Source organism: Delphinus delphis, chromosome 7 (assembly GCF_949987515.2).
Source record: "Delphinus delphis chromosome 7, mDelDel1.2, whole genome shotgun sequence".
Classification (NCBI taxonomy): domain Eukaryota; kingdom Metazoa; phylum Chordata; class Mammalia; order Artiodactyla; family Delphinidae; genus Delphinus; species Delphinus delphis.
This window is the reverse complement of record NC_082689.1, coordinates 62,583,731-62,607,328: the sequence shown is the minus strand read 5'-3', so window position 1 is coordinate 62,607,328 and position 23,598 is coordinate 62,583,731. Positions and strand designations below refer to the sequence as shown.

Sequence of the window (23,598 nt, the reverse complement as noted above, 5' to 3'; positions counted from 1 at the left end):
ATGTCAAAAGTGGTTTGCGAAGTTTCATGCTGGAGATTTCTTGCTGGACAATGCTCCACGGTCGGTAGACCAGCTGAAGTTGACAGCGATCAAATCGAGACATTAACTGAGAACAAGCAATGTTATACCAGGCGGGAGATAGCCGACCTACTCAAATATCCAAATCAAGTGTTGAAAATCATTTGTACCAGCTTAGCTATGTTAATCGCTTTGATGTTTGGGTTCCACATAAATTAAGCAAAAAAAAAAACCTTCTTGACCGTATTTACGCATGCGATTCTCTACTTAAATGTGAAGAAAATGTTCCATTTTTAAAACAAATTGTGATGGGCGATGAAAAGTGGATACTGTACAATAATGTGGAATAGAAGAGATCGTGGGGCAAGCGAAATGAACCACCACCAACCACACCAAAGGCCAGTCTTCATCCAAAGAAGGTGAGGTTATGTATATGGTGAGATTGGAAGGGAGTCCTCTATTATGAGCTCCTTCCTGAAAACCGAATGATTAATTCCAACAAGTACTGCTCCCAACTAGACCAACTGAAAGCAGCACTCGATGAAAAGCGTCCAGAATTAGTCAACAGAAAACACATAATCATCCATCAGGGTAACGCAAGACTGCATGTTTCTTTGATGACCAGGCAAAAACTGTTACAGCTTGGCTGGGAAGTTCTGATTCATCCGCCGTATTCACGAGACATTACACCTCTGGGTTTCCATTTATTTCAGTCTTCACAAAATTTTCTTAATGGAAAAAATTTCAGTTCCCTGGAAGACTGTAAAAGGCACCTGGAAGGGTTCTTTGCTCAAAAAGATAAAAAGTTGCCTGAAAAATGGCAGAAGGTAGTGGAACAAAACTGAATACGTTGTTCAATAAAATTCTTGGTGAAAATGAAAAATGTGTCTTTTATTTTTACTTAAAAGGCACTTTTTGGCCAACCCAATAATATTGTATATCAACTATACTTCAACAAAAAAAAGTGGTGCTAGAACAACCGAATATTCATATAGAAAATAAAGGAATCTCATGAGGGACAAAAATGAACCTCTACCTTTCCTCATATCATACATTAAACTTAACCTGAAACAGATCATATACATAAATGAAAATCTAAAACTGTTAAGACTTCTAGAAGAAAACTGTTGTGATCTCGGGTTGAGAAAGATTTCTCAGTACACAGAAAATATTAAATAGAAAAGAAAAAATGATCAATTAAACTTCATTAACATTAAGAACTAAACACTTCTGCTCTTTGGAAGAAAAAAGTTAAGAAATGGAAAGGCAAGCCAGAGACTGAGAGAAGATATTCTCAATACACATATCTAACAAAGGACTTTGCTCTTACAAAATTCAATAATACGAAACCAAACAACCTGTTAAAAAATGGAAATGACATAAACAGACAATTTACAACAAGGATTTACAAATGTTCAATCAGCACACGAAAAGATGATTAATACCATTAGTCATCAGGGAAATACATGTTAAAACCACAATGAGGTACCACTATATACCCAGTGGAATGGCAAAATTGAACAGATTGACAAATAATGGAGATACATTGTTGGTGGGAATGTAAAATGGTACAACTGTTATGGAAAACAGATGGCAGTTAAAAATACACCTACAGGGCTTCCCTGGTGGTGCAGTGGTTGAGAATCCACCTGCCGATGCAGGGGACGCAGGTTCATGCCCCGGTCCGGGAGGATCCCACGTGTTGCGGAGCGGCTGGGCCCGTGGGCCATGGCCGCTGAGCCTGCGTGTCCGGAGCCTGTGCTCCACAACCGGAGAGGCCACAGCAGTGAGAGGCCCGCGTACCGCCAAAAAAAAAAAAAAAATACACCTACCATACGACCCAGTAATTCCACTCCTAGGAATTTACTCAAAAGAAATTAAAATCTATATCCACAAAAAGACTTATGCATGATTGCTATTGGCAACTTTATTAATGATAACTGGAAATGACCCAAATGTCCAACATGTGAAACAAACTGCAGTATAACCATAGAATGCAAAATAAGACAGCAGTAAAAAGGAGCAAATTACTGATACATGTATCAATATGGACGAACCTCAAAACATTCTGCAAAATGAAAGAAGCCAGATACAGAAGAGTATATAAAATTTGTTTAATAAATTTATTTTATTTATTTATTTTTGGCTGCATTGGGTCTTCGTTGCTGTGTGTGGGCTTTCTCTAGTTGCAGTGAGCGGGGGCTACTCTTCATTGCGGTGTGCAGGCTTCTCATTGCGGTGGTTTCTCCTGTTGCAGACCACAGGCTCTAGGCACGCAGGCTTCAATAGTTGTGGCTTGAGGGCTCTAGAGCGCAGGCTCAGTAGTTGTGGTGCACGGGCTTAGTTGCTCCGCGGCATGTGGGATCTTCCGGGACCAGGGCTCGAACCTGTGCCCCCTGCACTGGCAGGCGGATTCTTAACCACTGCGCCACCAGGGAAGCCCTATAGTATATAATTTATTACACCATTTATATAAAATCCTAGAACACACAAAATCAATTTACAATATGGTACTTTTTATGTTATATATATACATATATTGTACCACAACAAAAATAATGAAAAATAATCTGCAGTGACAGAAAGCAAACAAATGGTTTCTGGAACCTGAAGTTGACTGCAAAGGGGCATGAAAAAACTTTTTGGGGTGACGGAAATGTTCTGTAGCTTCATTATGGAAGTGGTTACATGCATATACTTGTCAAAATTCATCTAAAATGGGTATATTTTATTATATGTAAATCATACCTCAATAAAATTGATTTAAAAAGTAAAACACATACACACACACAAAACTTTACTTACAAATGCAGGAGAAAAAAAGTCTGGGAAACAAAGTATATGAAGGCCCAGTTAAAAGCACTGAAAAATAGTCATTTCAGTCTTTGTTTCAAAGGTCCTACTGTGATGTCAGGGCATTAATTTAATGTTGCTGTAATAAATTATCACCATCTCAGATGTTTAAAACAACACAAACTTATTGTCTCACAGTGTTTTCTGTGGGTCAGGAGTCTGGGCTGAGTTCTTTGCTTACCTGGAATCAAGGTGTCTGCAGGGATGTGATCTCATCTGAGGTTTGGGGTCCCCTTCCAGGCTCATTCAGGTTCCTTAGCAGAATTGGTTCCTTGTGGTTGGATGACTGGAATTATCGTTTTCTTGCTGGCTCTCAACTCCTGAAGGCTGCCCTCAGTTCCTAGACATGTGGCTCTCTCATAACTTGGACACTATTTCATCAAAGTCAGCAAGAAAATCTCTTTTAAGGGCTCACCTGATAAGTTCAGGCCCACCAAGGATAGTCTCTCTTTTGACTAATTCAAAGGGCATTAATCACATCTGCAAAACTCTTTCATCTTTGCCATACAACATAATCTAACCACAAGACTCATATCCTATACATAGATTCTTCCACAATCAAGGGGAGGGGATTACATAAGATATGTACACCATGGGTGGGAATCTTAGAGGCCACCTGGAATTCTGCCTATAGCCCTGAACAATTCATGCCTCTCCCAAAGGAAAAAAAAAAAACAAAACTGTGTACTCCGTCCCCAGATTCCCCTCTCATCACATTACAGCATCAGCTCAAAATCCAAGATCTCATCATCTAAATCATTTACATCTGAGCAAATGAGGCTCCTGGCTATAATTCACTAAGTGCAGTTCCTCGAAGCACAATTCCCCTTAGTGACCTGTGAAACCAAAGAGATCAGTGCTCCCAACACTCCCATCATACAATGGTGGGACTGGCATAGGAGAACAGTTAGAGACATTCCAGTTCAACAGGGGGGAAATGGAAGGTACAAATGAGCCACTGCCATATAACAATTCTGACATCCATCTGCGCAAATGTTGGATTTTTACTGCTTAAGGTTTAAGATCTGGGAATAATCTTCCGTGGTGCTCAGATCCTCTGAGTCATCCTTGCTTTTTCATGAAATGTAGCACATGTTTACAGGTGAGTAATTTTTTTTTTTTTTTTTTGGCCACACCTTGCAGCTTGCAGGATCTTTACTTCCCCAACCAGGGATCAAACTCAGGCCCTGGCAGTGAAAACGCCAAGTCCTAACCACTGGACCACAAGGGAATTCCCAACAGGTGAGTAATTATATCAGCCTGCTTCCCACCAGCAGAATTTTGCTGGGTGTAATAGCCTCTGCTATTCGTTAGAGTAACACACCACTCCTGATACCAATCTCTGTCTTAGTTTTCTATTGCAGCATATAACAAATGACTGCAGCTTAAAACTACAGACATTTATTATCTCCCTGTTTCTGTAGATCAGAAGTCCAAGCATGACTTACCTCGGTTTTCTGCTTAGGGTCACAACCAGGCTGCAATCCAGATACTTCCTGGGGCTAAGGCCTCATCAGAAGTTTTACTGGGGAAAGATCTGCTTCCAGGCTCATTCAGGTTGTTGGCAGATTTCAGCTCCTTGCACCTATAGGACGTGAGACCGCTGGCCCTAAAGGTGGTATCATAGCAGGTGGCTTCTTCAAGGCAAGCAGGAGAGTCTCTCTTGCTCCAGTCAGCTGAGATCCAGCCTTATTTAACATAGTATAAACATGGGAAGGATATCCCGTCACTTTTACATCCCATCATCTTTGCTATATTTTATTAGCTGGATGAAAGTCACAGGTTCTGCTCACATCCAAGGGGATAGGATCATACAAGGGCATGACTCAATGGGGGCCACTTTAGTCTGTGTCCACCACACGTTCCTTTGTCTCCCTTACCTTCGTCAACCTGAGAAAAATTCCTCATGCCTTTCATATGAATATACCCAGTATTTGGAACAAAGCCTGACACACCAGGGTGCCAGATAATTTAAAGTGATCAAACTTTTGATCCCAGGACCCCTTTATACCCTTAAAAATATCATTGAGGATCTGAAAGAGCTTTTGTTTATATGGGTTATAGCTACTGATATTTATTGAGATGTTTAAAAATTCACTTAGTTCATTTAAAAGTAAAAATAACCTCATTATATATTAACATATATTACATTTTTTAATTATATTTTCAAAAAATTGTAAGAAGAGTAACATTGTTCTACATTTTTGCAAATCTTTTTTAACATCCAGCTTGATATTAAGACAGCTGTTTTCTCGTATCTCTTTCACATTCAATTTCACATCATGTGGCTTCTAAAAAACTCCTCTGTACACTCAAAGGGAGACTGAGAATTAAAAAGACAAATAGTGTTATTAAAAATACATTTGGACCTTGTGGGCGCCCTGCAAGGATCTTGAGGACCTCCTGGAGTCCCCGGACCACACTCGGAACCATTGATTTAGAGAACTGTCATGAACTGAGGGAAGGACGGCACTTTGATACATTCGAAAAGTACTTACCGAATGCCTACTCTGTGCTCGCGTGGGTTCAAAGGGAACTCTGTCCTCAAGGTACTCACAGCAGAGCGAGAGAAGAAAGGTTAAGGACCGCTTTAGTTCACTTTTGAGCTGAGGCTGAAGTGACAAAGGACGGGCCAGGTAGAGATCTGGAGAACGAGAGTTCCAGACAGAGAAAGGGGGCGCCCTCCAAAGGCGCTGAGCCCTGCCTGGTTGGAGAGCAAGCAGAAGGCGCGAGGACGGCATGAGGTGGGCTGGGCCGGAGGAGGCAGAGCCAGACGAGGAATTTCGAGTTTTAAGTCTACATTTCTCTCTTTTTTTCAGACCGCACCACGCGGCTTGCGGGATCTTAGTTGGCCCACCAGGGATGGAACCAAGGTCACCAGTAGTGGAAGCGCGGAGTCCTAACCAGTGAACCGCCTGGGGAGTCCCTAAGGCTAAATTTCCCGACAGTGTATGGAGAGGAACGGAAGGGGGTGGGCGGGGAGGAACGGCTTAAGGAGGCGAGTCTGGAGGTGCGGAAGGTCACTCAGAAGTCAAGCACCCGCTCCTGCGCCGGGGCCAGTTCTGCTTCTCTGAGGCACGGAAACCTGCCTGGAGCCTCAAATCCGCTTAACTACACCACAGGGCCGGGAAAGCGCGCACACTATCTCGAGGAAGTTTGGGTCTCGGCGCCCGCCGTAGACGTCGTGCCAGAGGCGGTCCGTTGTCTTGGAGCCGGCAAGACGCCGTTAGGCCTCCCCCGCCGCGGTCACCATGTCGGTGCTGGATGCGCTTTGGGAGGACCGGGATGTCCGCTTCGACGTGTCCTCACAGTGAGTCGCCAAGATTCCCCAGTGGCCGGGAGCCTGTAGAGGGCGCCGCGGCGCGATTTCCCGACCCGGAGGCGGAGCCTAAGGCCCTCGCGAGGGTGGGAGGAGGTTGGCGTCTGCTGTCCTCACCTCAGGAGACCCCAGACTGTCCGGGGCCCAGCGGCCCTCCCCAGGCGCCACTGCCGGAGCGCGTCTAGATTGTACGCAGTTTCGGTCCCTTACGATCCCCGGTCGCGGCTTGACCCGGGGGACCTGTCGGAAGCTGAGCCCAAACACTGCAGGGACCGCCTTGGGCTTGGGCGTCCAGTACACCCCAGTGAGCTTATGGTGCCAGTTTCGTATGGTGGAAGGAACGTGGAGCAGGGACTCTGGAAACGAAGCTTCGGAAACTAGGTCTAGAATAAGGACACACATTGTGGGCCCTTAGAAAAATGACTTCACCGTTCTAAAGCTTGAGTCTCCGAGGGAAGTGAGAGTAAGCATTCTCCAAAATCCCTAACCATGCAGACTTTATTTCCGTGGTAAGCTTCGTTTCTAGTTATTCATCTAAATCACCAATAGGAAGAAGGAACCCTCTTTTGGAGCCTCTCAAACAGAAGCCCTGTTTTTGGAAATTTTCATGTTTTAACGAGAATAGTTAGAAACCTCCTGCCGGCAGTCCAGGAAAAAAGTGCCCATTGGGATAGTAAGCGTTGGAAAACAGTAAAGCTAAGGTTCTTGGGTTGATGGTTTGGAGCTTCTTAGCCAATTCGCATGATTCTTTATTATGAATAGAACTTTCTTAGGTGGAAAAAATGAAATATTAATTTTCCAGGCTTAGCTGTGGCTAGATACATAATACTGACATGGTCTTGGATCCTTTAAGGCGTTGTGAGGGAAGGGAATTTATAAAGTTATAAGCAACGGTTACATATTGCACACATTCTTTGACTTTTCCTGCTATTCTTGGAGGGTTCTTAAGCAAAGATTCATTTCATGAACATTTTCGGTTTATTAAACATTTATCAGATGCTTACTACGTACTGGTGACTGTGCTGATAGCTAAAGATACAAAAATAATAGGAAATGACACCCTTCCCCCACCCCACCCCCATTCTACTGCAGGAGATAGATGTAGACAACTAACTATAAAAAATGTGGTAAATACCGTCATGGAAAAAATGAACAAAAAGCTGGAGGACCATAGAAACAGAAAAGTTCATTCTTCCTAGGGAAGGCCTCAAAGAAAAAGTAATATTTGAATTGAGCCCTGATGAATGGTCAGGGCCTTGCTAGGGTATACAGGAGGAGAGTATTCCAGAAAAAAGAAAAGGAAGAAAAGAAAAGAAAAAAATTAGATGCAGAGTCTTAGAGGTATAAATCTCATTGGCTAGAAGCAGGGTCTGGCAGGTAGAGAAAGGAGGTGCAAATAGAAAGGTAGATTAGCTAGATTGTGAAATATTCAGTTGAGGATTTTGGACTTCATCATCTAGGTAGTGGGGTAATATGGCTTTTCAACAGTGAAGTGTATGATCATGTCTGTATTTCCAGTAGGTAATTGAGTTGGCTTTATTGAGAATGTGTTAGAAGGCTGTACCACATATTCTGCTAGGTTTTTCTTTTCTTTTCTTTTGGCACTCTAGATTGCATTCTATCAGTCAGCAACCTATTCTTCATTCTTTATTTCCTTTTGTCTCCTTTATCTGATTGTGTACCAAGTCCAAATGTTGCTTTGCTTTAATCTGTTCCTTCCATAACTGCATGACTCCTTTGCTTTACTCAGAAACCTCTGGGACTTCTCCACTGTCCACAGGATAAAACCCATATCTATCTGACTGACATTCTAGGTTATCCATAATCTGGTTCCTTCTTACCTATCCTACTATATTTTTCACTACTTCTCAACATGTACCTTCTTCCCCAGCCAGGCCAGTCTTCCTACATTCTCTTATCATTTCTTATTTCTGGTCCTTAATCATAGATTCTCCTCTCTCTCTTTTATTTCTCCAAATTCTACCTCTCCTTTAGTTCTGACTTCTCTCCATGTCCCTGGTCACTCCAGGCCCCACTTGATCTCCAGGTTCTTTAAGTTCTTGAAAACCTTATTTTCAAATGCCTGAGCATTTGGTACTGTATTATTTATACTTTTGTCTGTTTTATATGCATATGCCTTTTCTCTCCCTCACTAGTTGGTAAGCGGGTATAGTTGTAGCTAAAAATTAAAGCCTTTATATTTATTTTAGACAAATGAAAACAAGACCTGGAGAAGTCCTTATTGATTGTTTAGATTCAATTGAAGACACCAAAGGAAATAATGGGGATAAAGGTGAGTATATTTCTAATGTATTTTGTATTTCTGGTTTAAATTACAAACGTTAAGTTATATTAGCTGGAGAATAAGATATGAAACAGCATTATATGTCAATTATGGTTCCTGATGCCCCACCCCATACCATTGTAATAAGTCCTTCTGTAAATAAAACCCAGTTATCCTAATTTAAGTGAGCCATCTCTTTTCTCTTTGACCCTGACTGATAGATGCAGGTCTAGTCCTCTGTGATCTTGTGGGAACTTTACACTCTAGCCATGCTGGGTGACTTACTATTTGTCAAACATACCATGTAATGTTCCACAGTTTCTCTTGAGACCGCCTTCCTTTGTTTTTAGGACCTCCTATCCCATCTCACTCCAGCATTCACACAGGCTTAGTTTCTCTGATTTTAGATATTCTAGGGGTTTTTTCAGGGAGGAAGGAGTATGACATGGCTATAGATTACTCATCAAAAGAATTCCATTGTTATAATTTGCTTAAGAAATGTGTTAAAGTTAAGAGAGTTAACTTAGTTCAAGATATTAGTTCAAGATATTTCAAAACTATCCTCATATGCTAATTGTATTACAAACTTCTAAGACACATAGTTTACCATGCACAGATTTGCTTGACTTTTTTTTTTTCTTGGAGCATCTGTAGGGACTACTATTTCATAGGACATACTTTGAGAAATGAAGTTTATCTAACTTGGTACATATTTCAGTGTAAGAACATCAGTTTGAGGCTAAGAATGAAAAGCATAAGCCTTAAACAGACTTCAGCCTAGCCGTAACTTCATATGAGGAAAAAGTTTGCTCACAGCAAAAAAACTGGGTGTATGAGTATATGGCTCATTTAAATGAGAACTGCTAAGAGACTGCTCAAAGGCAGGGATTCATATATATATGAGAGTTCTTTGAGAAGTGTGATTTCACTGAATGGCTTAATAATTATACTGTCCTGTACTCATACTCAATTGGACGCATATAACCTACTGGGACACCCAGAACAGCTTCTACTGAGAAAAAAAAAAAAAACAGTACAAAGTTTTCTCCTCTGTCAGTTGAGTCAAACCAAGGTGGTGGCAGTGAATACCTGTATTTTTTCAGTAACTATCAGATTTTGTTTCTCTGAGATTCTGAATCACACATTGTATACCTTACCTAGAATGGATATGCGCAATAAGTATTTTCAATTAATAACTGTATGAAAAACATCTGTGGGTGTTGCTGTTGGTACTGGGCCAGAAGTTTCATGTCCATCTCATTCTATACTGCAAAAATGGGTCCTTATTTAAGGTAATTTATTTTTCTGTTTGTTTGCTTTTAGGTAGACTCTTAGTAACAAATTTAAGAATTATCTGGCGCTCTTTGGCATTACTCAGAGTCAATCTTTGTAAGTATCTTTGTTAGCATGAAAGAAAAAAAATAATTTGTCAAGTAAACTTGCACAGTGGCTTTTGACACCAAAAGAAGCTATACTATGAAATATGTGAAAAACTTTAATTGATAAAAACTTAAGAAATCGTAGACTAACCACAGACTGCCTCATAATGCAAAAGGAATGTTTTTTTGAGTCTGTCCATTTTGTCTCTTGGACATATACAGGATTAGTGCTTTTACACTGAATGATTTTTGGTTTCGTTTTTTACTTTACTTTGAAACTTGCTATAACCTGTTTCAAGTAATACCAAAGAAGGGAGATTAAATTCTAATAAAAGTACAATCTTTCATTGTGTTAAATTTTGTTTCATTTGTTTTTTTAAAGGTATCATAGATTTTCCAGCTAGACTTTTTCTCTTGATGTTGTGGTGCTAAGATTTTTAGTAAATAATACTGTATAGGTTTTAGAGAAGCAAACCTCCTTTTTCCCCATGTTGAGAATACTTTTGTTCAAAAGAGGCAGAATTATCTTTCTAGTCCTTTTAATTATTTAACTTAAATTTGTAGATATTTCATAAAAAATATTAATTGTATTTTTATATATATTTAATTTTTTAAACTTAAAAGTTCTGTATATATAGTTTTTTCCCTCAATTTATTGTATCATGTTCTTTAAATTCTTTGCTTTTAAATTTTAGCTATTGGTTACAACTGCATATTGAATATTACAACAAGGACTGCTAATTCTGTAAGTCTGAAAAATCTTATTGAAATATATATACTGAAGAAACAGTAGATATTTGAGGTTGATGTTTGTTTTTACTATAAATGAGAAATTGCTCTTAAAATCTGAAGCTTTAAATAAATTTGTCTTTACAGAAATTACGAGGCCAAACTGAAGCTCTTTATATACTAACAAAATGTAACAGTACTCGTTTTGAGTTTATATTTACAAATTTGGTTCCTGGAAGTCCTAGACTTTTTACTTCTGTGATTGCAGTACACAGGTATGGTAATACTTTATAGATTATTAAATATTTTTAAGGTAATTCTATGACATAAAGGTTTAGAGGGTAAAATTTCGACATGTGGTGCTGTCTTCCTCCAAGCTCTATTGCAAACATCCTGAAGATACATAGAACATGTAGCATTACCATTTAATAAACACTTTGAAGGTATTTATAAAACACATAAAACTGCTGAAGAGTCTATTAAATTAGCTACCAAGGTAGTTAAAAATGAAATAGAGAATTCGTTCAGTGTAGATAACCAAGTTGAATAATTCAATTAAGGAATTAAGGTTATTTTTCTAACAGTAGAAGGCATGATTGGGTAATTTCTCTAAAGAGAAATTTTTTGTTGTTTTGTGGTTGTTTGATTTTTTGTTTTCTTAATTATTCTCTTTTTACTACCCCAGCTCTTTTTTTTTTAACCAGCCCTAAGTACTATGATTTTTTTTAAAGTTTGGCTAAGATGACAGGCCAAAAAAAAGAAAACCACACATACAAAAACTTATACACACAGATATATATAGTATGTATATATACCATTGTTTTAATATGAATTTCTTTTATTACTAGTGATGTTGAAAGTTTTCATATTTGTTGGCTATGTATAGTTTTCTGTTGTAAATTTCTTAATTTTACTCCTATCTGTCATGTATGTTGCAAATTTATTTCTTTCCTAGTTGTTATTTTTTAATTATGTTGATGATTTTTTAATCTATATAATTGTTTGCTTTTCTTGGAGATAAAACTCACATAAGATAAAATTTACCATTTTTAAGTTTACAGTTTGGTAGTGTTATATATTCACCACTACTCAATTCCAGAATATTTCCATCACTCCAAAAAAGAAACCCCCATAGTAGTCACTTCCCATTCCCTCATCCCCATGGTCCCCTGGCAACCACTGATTTACTTTCTGTCTCTGGATTTGCCTATTCCGAGCATTTCATATAAATGAAATCATACAATATAGTGGCATTTTATGTCTGAGTTCTTTCACTTATGTAATGTTTTCAAGCATGCTACATGTTGTAGCATATACCAGTACGTCATTCCTTTTTATAGCTGAATAAGATTCCATTGTATAGATACATATTTTGTTTATCCACTCATCAGCTGATAGACATTTGGGTTGTTTCCACTTCTTAGCTGTTAGGAATAATGCTGCTGTGAGCATTTGTGTACAAGTTTTTGTGAGAAAACATATTTTTTTAAGCTCTCTTAGGCATATACCTAATTCTTATCTTTTTATTTCAGTTTACTTAGAGAAGTAATATGAAATGGAGTATGAAGGGAACAGGGAAGCTACTTTTCTTTAATAGTATAAAAATGTTATTTGTTCCCTCCAAAACAATTTATAACATGAATAGTTTCCATTTTTTCCACTGGTTAAATATTGATGATTACCACCCTAAAGGAAATTAAGATTTATAATCAAATGCTCGAATCCTGCTCTTTCATAATTTACATACTAGAAGATTAATTAATGTAAAAATCAGAAATTTAACAATACATATTATAATTTACATAAATGATTTTGAAAGTTATTCAGGCAAAGAAAACCCTTTAGTTTTATTAAAAGGGTAAATTAGCCTGTATTTTTGCGGAGTTAAAATTAGAATTAACCAAAATTTAATCAGAATTTTCTTCTGTGTTTATTATTTATCAATAGGGAGACATGGAAAGAAAACAAAGTTATAGCGATTTTATTACATACATACACACACACAAATACATACAGCTGTCCTAGGGTACCTTTTGGAGTTGGTACAGATTAATTCTAATTTTCTGTGTAAAGGTAGATGTGACCATAATGTTTTCAGGTTTCAGTGAGAAAAGTAATTGCAGTCTTATATCAAAAGAATAATGGTACCTTTAACTAAAACAGAGAAATGAAGGGAAGCTTTTTGATAGAAAAATTAATTTCCATGTCTGTTTTTGCAAGCATTGTTCTTCAGCTTAAAGAAAAAAATCTGCTTCTTCTCATTTGTGCCATACTATATATATATTGACTTAAAAATTGGACATCTAGGGATTTTCCTGGTGGTGCAGTGGTTAAGAATCTGCCTGCCAGTGCAGGGGACACAGGTTTGATCCCTGGTCTGGGAAGATCCCACATGCCACGGAGCAACTAAGCCCATGTGCTACAACTACTGAGCCTGCTCTCTAGGGCCCGTGAGCCACAACTACTGAGCCACATGCCGTAACTACTGAAGCCCACGTGCCTAGAGCCTGTGCTCTGCAACAAGAGAAGCCACTGCAATAAGAAGCACGTGCACCGCAACGAAGAGTAGCCCCCGCTCACCTCAACTAGATAAAGTCCGCGTGCAGCAACAAAGACCCAACACAGCCAAAAATAGATTAAATAAAATAAATTTTTAAAAAATTAGACATCTTAAATATAGGTACTGAGATAAAATGTGTAAATACTACACTGAAATGACAAATACAGTACAAAAGACTATAATCACCAAAACTTACTGAGAAGAAAAAATTTTTAATGTACCTTAGTAACTATTTGAGTATATAACTGTGTATTTTTGTAGATAAGTAAACATAATCTAAGAAAATCACATTTTCAGTTTGGATTAGTCTTTTGTTCTTTTTTATAGAGCATATGAAACTTCTAAAATGTATCGTGATTTTAAATTGAGAAGTGCGCTAATTCAAAATAAGCAACTAAGATTACTACCACGAGAACATGTATATGATAAAATCAATGGAGTATGGAATTTATCCAGTGATCAGGTACCATGCAAAGAACTAATGAACCTTTTGGGGCAGTGCTTTCTTTGGTAATCATTTTTCCATTTATGATTGGGTTTATATATTTATTTAACTGTTAAAATAAGCATTATAGCTCTTAATTAACATAGCTCTTGATATATACAATATTCTGATTTTCATATTTTTATGGTTTTAATGCTCTTTTTATCAACATTTGTTATGTGTAGACTTAGAGCTGGAATGGGCCTTAAAGGTTATCTAGTCCAGTCTCTATCCACTTACAGATGAAAAACTCAGGCCCTAAAGAACTAAGTGACCTCCACATCTATTCTGTCCCACAGCCACGCTCTTCCCCCATACCACACTACCCTCCACATCATGATAACTTAGGCTGATTGAGGAGAGTTATAGGATGGACAGTCATGGAAGCCTTTTAATCCAGTCTTTATGGAATTAAACATATAACTCATTTGGTGACTCCTACATCCATGATTGTAACTTTTCATTTCCTCTTGAAATTATGACCAGAGGAAACATATAAGCAACTAATAGTTGGAATAAGAAACAAATCAATTTCTAGAGAATAATTTGTCTCTTACTAAGAATAGTTTCCAGCCTTTGTGGGTGTTACAACCTAGATTCGACTGATAACCAGTGTAGCAAATCTGTAGCATTTGATTGAAGAGCTCTTGCTAAACATGGAATCATAAGCTTAAATTGTAAATAAACTTTGCACACTTGAAAAGTTCTAGTTTTAAACTATGATAAATATTCTATAGGATATAGACAGCTCCCCATCTGAATAACTACTCATAATACTCAATTCTGGTATTTTATGCTGCTGTGAGAATCAGAATTATTCTCGTGTTTAGAAAATAAAGAGTAAGTATTCAGACATGATTGTTGATGCCTCTCTCATCACTCTCTTTTACAGGGAAATTTAGGAACTTTTTTTATTACCAATGTGAGAATCGTGTGGCATGCAAATATGAATGACAGTTTTAATGTCAGTATACCATATCTGCAAATTGTAAGTGCATGCATTTTGATGACCTTATTTTAATGTAGAATAAATAATTTCTGTTCAACAGTTAATAGGACTTTTGGGATTAGATGAGTTTTTCTCTCTCCCTAGTGGCAACAGTTTAGCTGAGAACATACTTTTTAAATGTTGATAATCAGAAAAGACCCAATTGTACTTCCATTCAAGGGAAACGGCACCATTATCAACTTGCTATTAAGAGAGAAATATACTGGAGTCTAAAAAGTTTAATAGTTATCATACAGATTAAGGTGATTTTTCTTAGATTTTATTCAAAGGGCTTTTAGCTACTAAAGTTTTCCATAACCTTTCCAGGAGCCAAGTATATAGTGGTTCTTTGGCATGGCTTCAGCTCACTGACCCACACACTTTATGGCTGTCTTGCTACTTTCTGCTCAAACCCTTTTAAAGCCAGAGCGAATTCATTAATTCTGTGAATGAACAGTTTTTATTGTATTTGGATACAGCATGTACTGTAAGCTGGATTCATATTGCAAGTTCAGTGCAAGGAATCAAGATGGTTTTTAGTCATGATGGTTTTAGCTTAAATTAAAGCTGTTAAAATTTAGAATAAGAACTAATTACACCTGAGACCAGTTTGTTGGGGGGTAGATGAAGATGGTTCTTTTTACTCTGCTGCTGCTTTCATGGTAAGTATGTGATTCAGTGAAACAAGTAGTAAACTCCAATAATCTGAAGAATTTCATCTTATATATTAAAAAAACCCCTACTTATTTGACCCTAGTGCAAATTAGATGGAACATAAAAATAGTTAATGAGGATCCTGTGAGGCTATCCTATGATAATCACCCTTATTACAGAATATAAGTAGTCTTAAGACTAAATAGTTTCATTAATAAATATTTATTGAGTATTAGATACAATGTATGTGATATCCGGAAAATGTCATTTTTTAAAGAGACCTCTTAACCTATGGGAAAGATGATTCTTTGCAAAATATTCCCAAGTCTATCTTTTGCTAAATTGTTTGATTCCTGAGTTACTTTAAAATATTTGATCATTCATTTGCCAAATACTGAGCACCTACTCTATGCTCAGTGATGAAACTCATGAACCAGTACGCAGTTTCTGCCTTTAAGGAGCTTTCAGTCTGGTGGAGAAAAGCAACACATTAAGCAGAAAATCATAGGATCTGATAGGAAAAAAATTATTTCTGGCCATCTAAAGAAATAACGAGAATTTATAAGCATAGCTGGAAATATGTGACAGAGTCTACATAGGTATTTGATAAGTTGATGTTTGTATTGTTCGTTGCTGTTTTATATTGCATTTACATATCAACGTCTATTATGCTGAATAATTACTGAGTAGTAAACAACTTTGTGATTTCTGTTCTCCAAGTAGGATACTTTTCGTTATTTAAGAATACCGTTGCCAAATACGGATTCTGGAATGAATTCAGCCTGGCCCAAACAACTTGCAATCTGATATCATCACAACCTGTCATTGGGGCAGTCATGTTCTAACTTCAGCTCTGGGCCTCAGCCATTGTCCTGACTCCCTTCCTATAGATGTATATTTATATATGTATCTTCTTGCCAGTTTCTATCTTACCAGCCTGTGTCATCCACAGTTACCTGGTTAGATTACCTATTCATAAGCAGGATGCCAGTGTTCTATGGTTCTTAACCAGGACTGTGTGTACTCCTGGCAGGGTGTGAAGTAGTCTAGATGGAAGCCCAGGTTTTCATAACAATTACCATTTAGGCTGTCTGTCTGTCTGTGTCTCTCTTTTTCTCAACTTCCAATGCCCATCTGTCTGGAAGTATGATACACAGTCACCTACCACAGATTATTATCCTTCTTGGACTTTTGGTCTGCTGGTTATAATGTTAGATCCTCCATGGTTCTCTCTAACCCTGCCAGCAAGTACGTTCTGTTTCACTTTCTACAGGTCCTGCATGTCATTATGCTTCTGCCCCTCTACCCTTCTCCCAGGCCACTGGTATCACTGCTCATCCACTAGCCACGCTTCACCCTCATATCACACTTACCAGTTGAGTTAATTATATTTGACCTATCCTAGCCTTCTTTGATGCCCAGTGATGAATGCCCATACTTTTTTTTTCAATAAATGCAGTGGAGGTTCTTTCAGAATTTAGTCATTTATTGTGTAAGAAACAGAAGGCACATGCAACATTTTTTTAACATCTTTATTGGAGTATAATTGCTTTACATTGTTGTGTTAGTTTCTGCTGTATAACAAAGTGAACCAGCTATACATATACATATATCCCCATATCTCCTCCCTCCTGTGTCTCCCTCCTACCCTCCCTATCCCACCCCTCTAGGTGATCACAAAGCACCTAGCTGATCTCCCTGAGCTGATCTCCCTGTGCTATGCGGCTGCTTCCCACTAGCTATCTATTTTACATTTGGTAGTGTATATATGTCCATGCCATTCTCTCACTTCGTCCCAGCTTACCCCCTTCCCCCTTCCCGTGTCCTCAAGTCCATTCTCTACGTCTGCGTCTTTATTCCTGTCCTGCCCTTAGGTTCTTCAGAACCTTTTTTTTTTTTTAGATTCCATTTATATGTGTTAGCATATGGTATTTGTTTTTCTCTTTCTGACTTACTTCACTCTGTATGACAGATTCTAGGTCCATCCACCTCACTACAAATAACTCAATTTCGTTTCTTTTTACAGCTGAGTAATATTGCATTGTATATAGGCACATGGGACTTTTAAAAACTAACCCAGCCTTAGGAGCCACAAAAGACACTGGCTCTCCATAACTAAAGGATTGCTGGCCTTTGGTTTAAAATATTCAGAAAAGTTGTGGACTCCCTGAAGCAGGGAACATTTAAGTCAGAATTTTGTACATATTTCAGAGATGTCATCTTTGTGTTGCCTTACAAATTTGCCACCTATTTCCAGTATGAAAATTTTCATTTAATTGATCTCTATAGGAGTGTAAGGAAAAAGGAAAGAGGAAGAGTTCTGTTCTTCGGACTATGAAAAGTAGTTACTGTGTAAAAGTTGAAAAACGTGCTAAAATGTCACTACTATCAGATAATAAAAACATGCTTTTTGTTTGTTTGTTTTATATCTAGCGGTCAATAAAGATTAGAGATTCAAAATTTGGTTTAGCTCTTGTCATAGAAAGCTCTCAGCAGGTAAGATACTTTATATTTTTATTAATCTTTAATAGATTTAAAAAACTATGTGCCAGTCTATATTTTTAGTTTTATTTTTATAGTAACCAGTTTATATCCAAGAAGAGTATTAGCTGTAACATGAGATTATATGAAGAGTTTGAGTTTGAAGTCATATAGTAATTGTCCCCATGGGAAGAATCCTGCTTATATTTCTCTTTTGGGCAGACATATTAATTATGATTACAGTCATGACATTATTTCAATCTTTACACAACCCTATGATACAGTTACTATTTTTTCCCCATTTTATATTCAAGGAAACTGAGACTTGGAGAAGTTAGGAACCTTGCCCATGGTCTAATAACAGTAAGTGGTAGGGCTAGGTTTTGATTCCAGGTCTGACTGATTCACAAGACTGTCTTTGAGCAACACAGGTCTATTCAGATAAACACACCCTATTTGAGATTTTCTACCATCAAACTCAGATTATACTGTATCTAATTATAGACTGCTATGCCCCGTTATGCCTGGTTTTTGCATTTATTTGTTTTAATAAATTGTTTTTAAAAAGAGATTTTTCTCTTCTAAATTCTAAATTTAAATATGAATGTCTACTCACTCCTTTCCCCAGCATCATACAGCTAGTTGTATGATGTAAACCATACATCATATGTAGTGTTGTAAAACCAGGATTTTAACACAAAAGTGTATGCTCTCAACCATCACCATATGGGTACTTAATTTTTTAACACTTCTTCTCCAACAAACTGTCATGGGCAAGTTTCTTTCCTAATTCTTCAAGGAGATAGCCTCAGGTATGCCATTCCCTTTTTTATTTTAACATATAGTCTATTCCTTTTCAAGGTCTAGCTCAGGAAAAACTCAGTTCCCTTGGCCTTCACAATCTATGGCGTATTTTTTTTAATCTTGAAATATTAGCATTGATACTTACAGATGAAATTATGTGATATCTGGATATATTTCAAAATAATCCTGAGTGGGTGAGGGGAGGAGATTTAGGGGATGAGGAGGTTACATATGGAACAGAGCCGGCCATATGTTGTTACTTGTTGAAGCTGGATGATGGCTACATGGACATTTATTGTACTCTTCTATTTTTGTATATGCTGGAAGTTTTCATAATAAAAAATTTAATTTTAAAAAATCAGCCTACAGGGCTTCCCTGGTGGCGCAGTGGTTGAGAGTCCACCTGCCGATGCAGGGGACATGGGTTCGTGCCCCGATCTGGGAGGATCCCACATGCCGCGGAGAGGCTGGGCCCGTGAGCCATGGCTGCTGAGCCTGCGCGTCCGGAGCCTATGCTCCGCAACGGGAGAGGCCACAACAGTGAGAGGCCCGCATACCGCAAAAAAAAAAAAAAAAAAAAAATCAGCCTACATATTGCGCTCTGAAGTAAGGACAGTTAGAGCTATAGTTTATCATATACTGTAAATACTGTTCCTCAGGCTTTTCATTTTTTTCATTATTTTCTCTTACAGAGTGGAGGATATGTTCTTGGCTTTAAAATAGATCCTGTGGAAAAACTACAAGAATCAGTTAAGGAAATTAATTCACTTCACAAAGTCTATTCTACCAGTCCTATATTTGGAGTGGATTATGAGATGGAAGAAAAGGTAATTTGTTCAGTGTGTGATATACAGAGTTTGCTCAATTGCCTTTACACAGTCTATAAAATTCAGATATACACACATTGTGTACAATTTAATTTTAAACTATGTTTAAAATGATGAATATACAGGCTCTGCTCAGTGAGTATGGCCAATGCTAATTTGTGCCTACCACCTGTTTTCTCCCTGGCTGCTTCACCATTCATTCCTGCCTGTCTAGGTAGCAGCCTATCCAAGATGTCCCCATATGCAAGGCTCTTCTGATGTAGAGACTTGAATCTCCCACTCTTTATTTTTATTTTATTTCAGCTTTATTTTTATTTTACTTCAGCCAGCCATTAGCATTTGGTTAAACCTTATAGGCCTCACAGACACCATTCTCTTTCCTCAATGACCCACAATATAGCAACTCCAGGAGGCTGCTCCATTAATATGGCCTATGTCTGTTCCTATTCATCAGATCCTCTTCCATGTCAGTTGTGAAAAATTTTGAATATCATGCCCACATGTCTGCTCTTTGCCTTCCTCACGACTTCTGGTTTCTGCACCAGTCCCACTCTCCAGGTACATCAGCTGTCTTTTGGGTTTACTCTTCAGCCTCTGCAGCTGGGCCCCTTGTCATCTGGTGTTTCACTGTTGTCCTCACCAGCCACTTCATTAGAGACTCCTCGCCGTCTGCTCTGACAGTGGTACCCTTGCCAGAGGCGCTCTGTCACACCTTCCCTTGCTGTCTGTTCTTGTCCTGGGGCCCTCACCGTACGCTCTATTGCTGGTGTCCCTGCCACCCACTCTTTCATCAGTGTCCCTGCCAATACTCAGCATGTTGAGCCATATCGTATATTATCTGTCTCTCTTCCTGCTCTTGGACTACAGCAGGTGACCAGGAAGATCAAGAAGTAGGACTGGACAGCTAAGTACAAATTCATACCCTCTGACTTCAGCCTCGTTGTGCTCCATATACTTAATTTGTTTGTCTCTCTGTCAAATTCCATATATATCCCTTTCCCCTTCCAGTTGAAACTTGTCTCTGGATTGTTGACGCCATATTGTACATACACTCTATTTCATCTCCTTAACCATCATTTTCTGCTTTCTTCCCAACCTGCACTTCTTTCAGCATTCGCCCTTTCACTCTACCTTCTCTGTATATTCCTCAGTAATATCACCTCCTCCTCCAGTTTCTTCAAGTTGTACTTCTGTAGATGACTCCCAAATCTTTCTGATCTTGGCATACTCTGTAAGCTTACCAGGGTTCCAAATATTTCTTGAATATTTTCACATAGATGAGCATTCCAAATAACATGAATTGAATTTCTCATTTAAAAGTTTATCTTAGGGTCTTCCCTGGTGGCGCAGTGGTTGAGAGTCCGCCTGCCGATGCAGGGGACATGGGCTCATGCCCTGGTCTGGGAAGATCCCACATGCCGCGGAGCGGCTGGGCCTGTGAGCCATGGCCGCTGAGCCTGCGCGTCCAGAACCTGTGCTCCGCAACAGGAGAGGCCACAACAGTGAGAGGCCCGTGTACCGCAAAAAAAAAAAAAGTTTATCTTAGTAATTTAATTAATAATTTTCCAAGTCAGTAAGTTACACTAGGACATGGTTGAGTATCTCAAACTTAGCATACCTAAAATCTTGTCATTTTTCTCAAAAGCAGTATCTTGCTGATTTATCTATTTATTTATTCACTACTTATTTATTTTTAACATTGTCAAAGTCAGATGTGCTCAAAACTCCGGGGTTTTCCTTTTTTATTTTTCCCATTATCTTACTTTACACATTCAGTCAGTTGTACCAGTCTCTCCCCTTTTCCTATACCTTTCTTTCCATTCAAACTGCAGTTTCCTTTGCTACTTTTGCTTGTAGAATAATGTTGTAGAACAAGCATGGTCCTTGGAACCTGACAAACCTGACTTCAATCCCAATTTCACCATTTATTTGTGATCCTAGGCAAATTTGAGCTTCAGTTTTCACATTATAAAATGGAGGTAATCTCTCTTACAAAGTTATTGATCATGTCTGTAAAGTGGCTGGCACATTGGAGACAATATGTTAGTTCTCCTACCCAAAGGTAGAGACAGCTCTACCTTTCATTTCTCTTCTTTTCCCCTTCTTTGGCCCTCAGTACATAATAATAACCAGCCATAGTAGCCTGTTTTGTCACCACATATAAGTCCTTACTCCAAAGCCACTTCTTCAGGGAGGTCTTTGGACTATCCATCTAAAACACCAACCCCCGTCACTTTTTTATCCCTTGTTCTGCTTGTTTGCTCACTTGCTTGCTTTATTTTTGGTAACACTAATCAATCTCCTTCACTATAAATAATCTCCATGAAGTCAGGGATTTTTGTCTATTTTCTTTAATCATTATATCTCCAGCAATCAAAACTAGCACATAGTAGGCTCTTAGTGAATATTCATAGTTGTTGAATGGCTATGTTGAATGCCTACTCTTTGCTGTTCACTGCTCTAAGAACTTTATATGCCTCATCTCGTTTAATCCTCCTGAAAACACTATAAAGTGTATCATCATCATTATTATTAGCCCTATCTCACAGTTAAGGAGACTGAGGCTTAGATAGGTTAATTTACTTGTACGCAGTCACACAGCTCTGGACATGGTTGAAACACCAGCTGTCCTCGGACTAGGGCATCAGGTCACCTCTTGTCAGCAGTACACTTCTACCATCAGCTTTACCCCACCAATTACCTATAAGTAGTCCACATTCTCTGAGCTGGTATTAAAAAATTTCAGTAAACTTCAGTCTACCTTTCCCACCTTATCTGCACAGCCACAGTGTCTGGTTCTGTAGGCTGTGCACTGCCCAGAGAACATTGTTCACGTAGACTCCAGTGTGAATGATACTCCTTGGCATTATTCAGTACAATATTCTGTGTAGCTCCTTCTGTCTTGTGGGACTCTCATATTTTGACCATATTGGATTATTCATCTTCTTCGGCTATATCCTGTGGTTTCTCACCTTTGCTGATACTGATCCCCTCTGTCAGGAATACCCTTTCCCCTAATCCCACCTATGAAAATCATCCTCATCCTAAAAGCCCTAGATCACGTGCCAGCTTTTTCTTCATGAAAGTTTCTGGCATGCACAAGCCAGAAGTTGTGCTGTCTCCAAACTCTTCTATTATAATAGATATTGCATTTGTTACAGCTATTTTTTGTAGGTTGAACTATATGATATTATTAATATTTGACCACTTTTTACTAAAATGGCAATTTCATATAGTTCAACCTGATATTTAGTTATTTATAATTGTGTTTTGTCCTTCACTCCATTCCCACTAGATTATACACCTTTTGTGGTAAGGGCAGAGACTTTAAACCTTTGGTAGTACCAGCATGGTACCTCATACACTAAAGATATTCAAATATTTGAAAAATGAATTAATAGATACCAGCACTATATTTATTCTGCTTCACCTTTAGAGTATTCCACACAAATCTTAGTTCTTCTTTTTCACAAATTTCTTTTTTCACAAATTCTATTTAATGACTATTTTGAGGAAAATTTAAAACTTGCTATTATACAAAAGTTAGTTTTTTTAAACTTAAACTAACAGATAGTTTTTAACTATCGGAAAATCAGATAAAATCCAATGAGAGTGTTTTTCTTGATGGATGTTTCTAAGTATCATATTAAGTTTGTGTAAATTTGTCATTTTAAATCTTTTGATGATATTGACTTCAGATTTAAAAGCTTGGGTTTAACTGACTCATTTTATTATTCATGTTAGTTTTAATAGAATATAAATTATGCAGTGATTTTTGTAAGACTTGAGTGGTTGGTAACTGTGATATCCTTTTACAGGTATTTACAATTCTCACAGCACATTTTACTAAAATTATTTATTTGATTAATATTGTCTGTGATACATTTTAACATCTGATTTAACTGATTTTCTTTTTCTTTTTTCTTTTTTTAACATCTACTGATTTTCAGCCACAGTCCCTTGAAGCTCTGACAGTTGAACAAATTCAAGATGATGTAGAAATAGACTCTGATGATCACACAGATGCTTTTGTGGTGAGCATCACAAAGAAGAGCTACTAAATTTCTTGTGATTTTTTTTTAATCTGAGTCATGTTTAATTAAATAATGCTTTAAGTGTGTAAAATAGCATAGAACTTGAGACTTTTTAGAATGTCTTAAACATGAGTTGGAGAGTAGTTTGTTTTTCAGGTTAGGGATTTTTTTGTGTGTGTGAAAA

At 37.9% G+C, this 23,598-nt stretch overlaps 1 protein-coding gene and 1 long non-coding RNA gene across 2 annotated transcripts in view; one reads left to right on the top strand and one right to left on the bottom strand.

Moving 5' to 3' along the window:
- Nucleotides 1-2,110: 2,110 nt before the first annotated feature.
- On the bottom strand, nt 2,111-5,447 carry LOC132428135 (uncharacterized). Its single transcript, XR_009520075.1, has 4 exons — nt 5,370-5,447; nt 4,320-4,559; nt 3,053-3,242; nt 2,111-2,460 (listed from the first exon to the last, which is right to left on the bottom strand). It is a non-coding gene; the product is annotated as an uncharacterized lncRNA (long non-coding RNA).
- A 646-nt stretch (nt 5,448-6,093) lies between these two features.
- The window catches only part of LOC132428578 (kelch-like protein 41), a 37,605-nt gene continuing 20,100 nt past the window's right edge, over nt 6,094-23,598 (top strand). The window contains exons 1-10 of the mRNA XM_069540855.1: nt 6,094-6,181; nt 8,401-8,483; nt 9,798-9,863; nt 10,549-10,598; nt 10,730-10,857; nt 13,470-13,605; nt 14,519-14,614; nt 17,702-17,764; nt 19,246-19,380; nt 23,331-23,414. Of these exons, the coding sequence (XP_069396956.1) occupies nt 6,123-6,181; nt 8,401-8,483; nt 9,798-9,863; nt 10,549-10,598; nt 10,730-10,857; nt 13,470-13,605; nt 14,519-14,614; nt 17,702-17,764; nt 19,246-19,380; nt 23,331-23,414 (900 nt within the window). The 5' untranslated portion in view covers nt 6,094-6,122. The remainder of the gene's footprint in view (nt 6,182-8,400; nt 8,484-9,797; nt 9,864-10,548; nt 10,599-10,729; nt 10,858-13,469; nt 13,606-14,518; nt 14,615-17,701; nt 17,765-19,245; nt 19,381-23,330; nt 23,415-23,598) is intronic.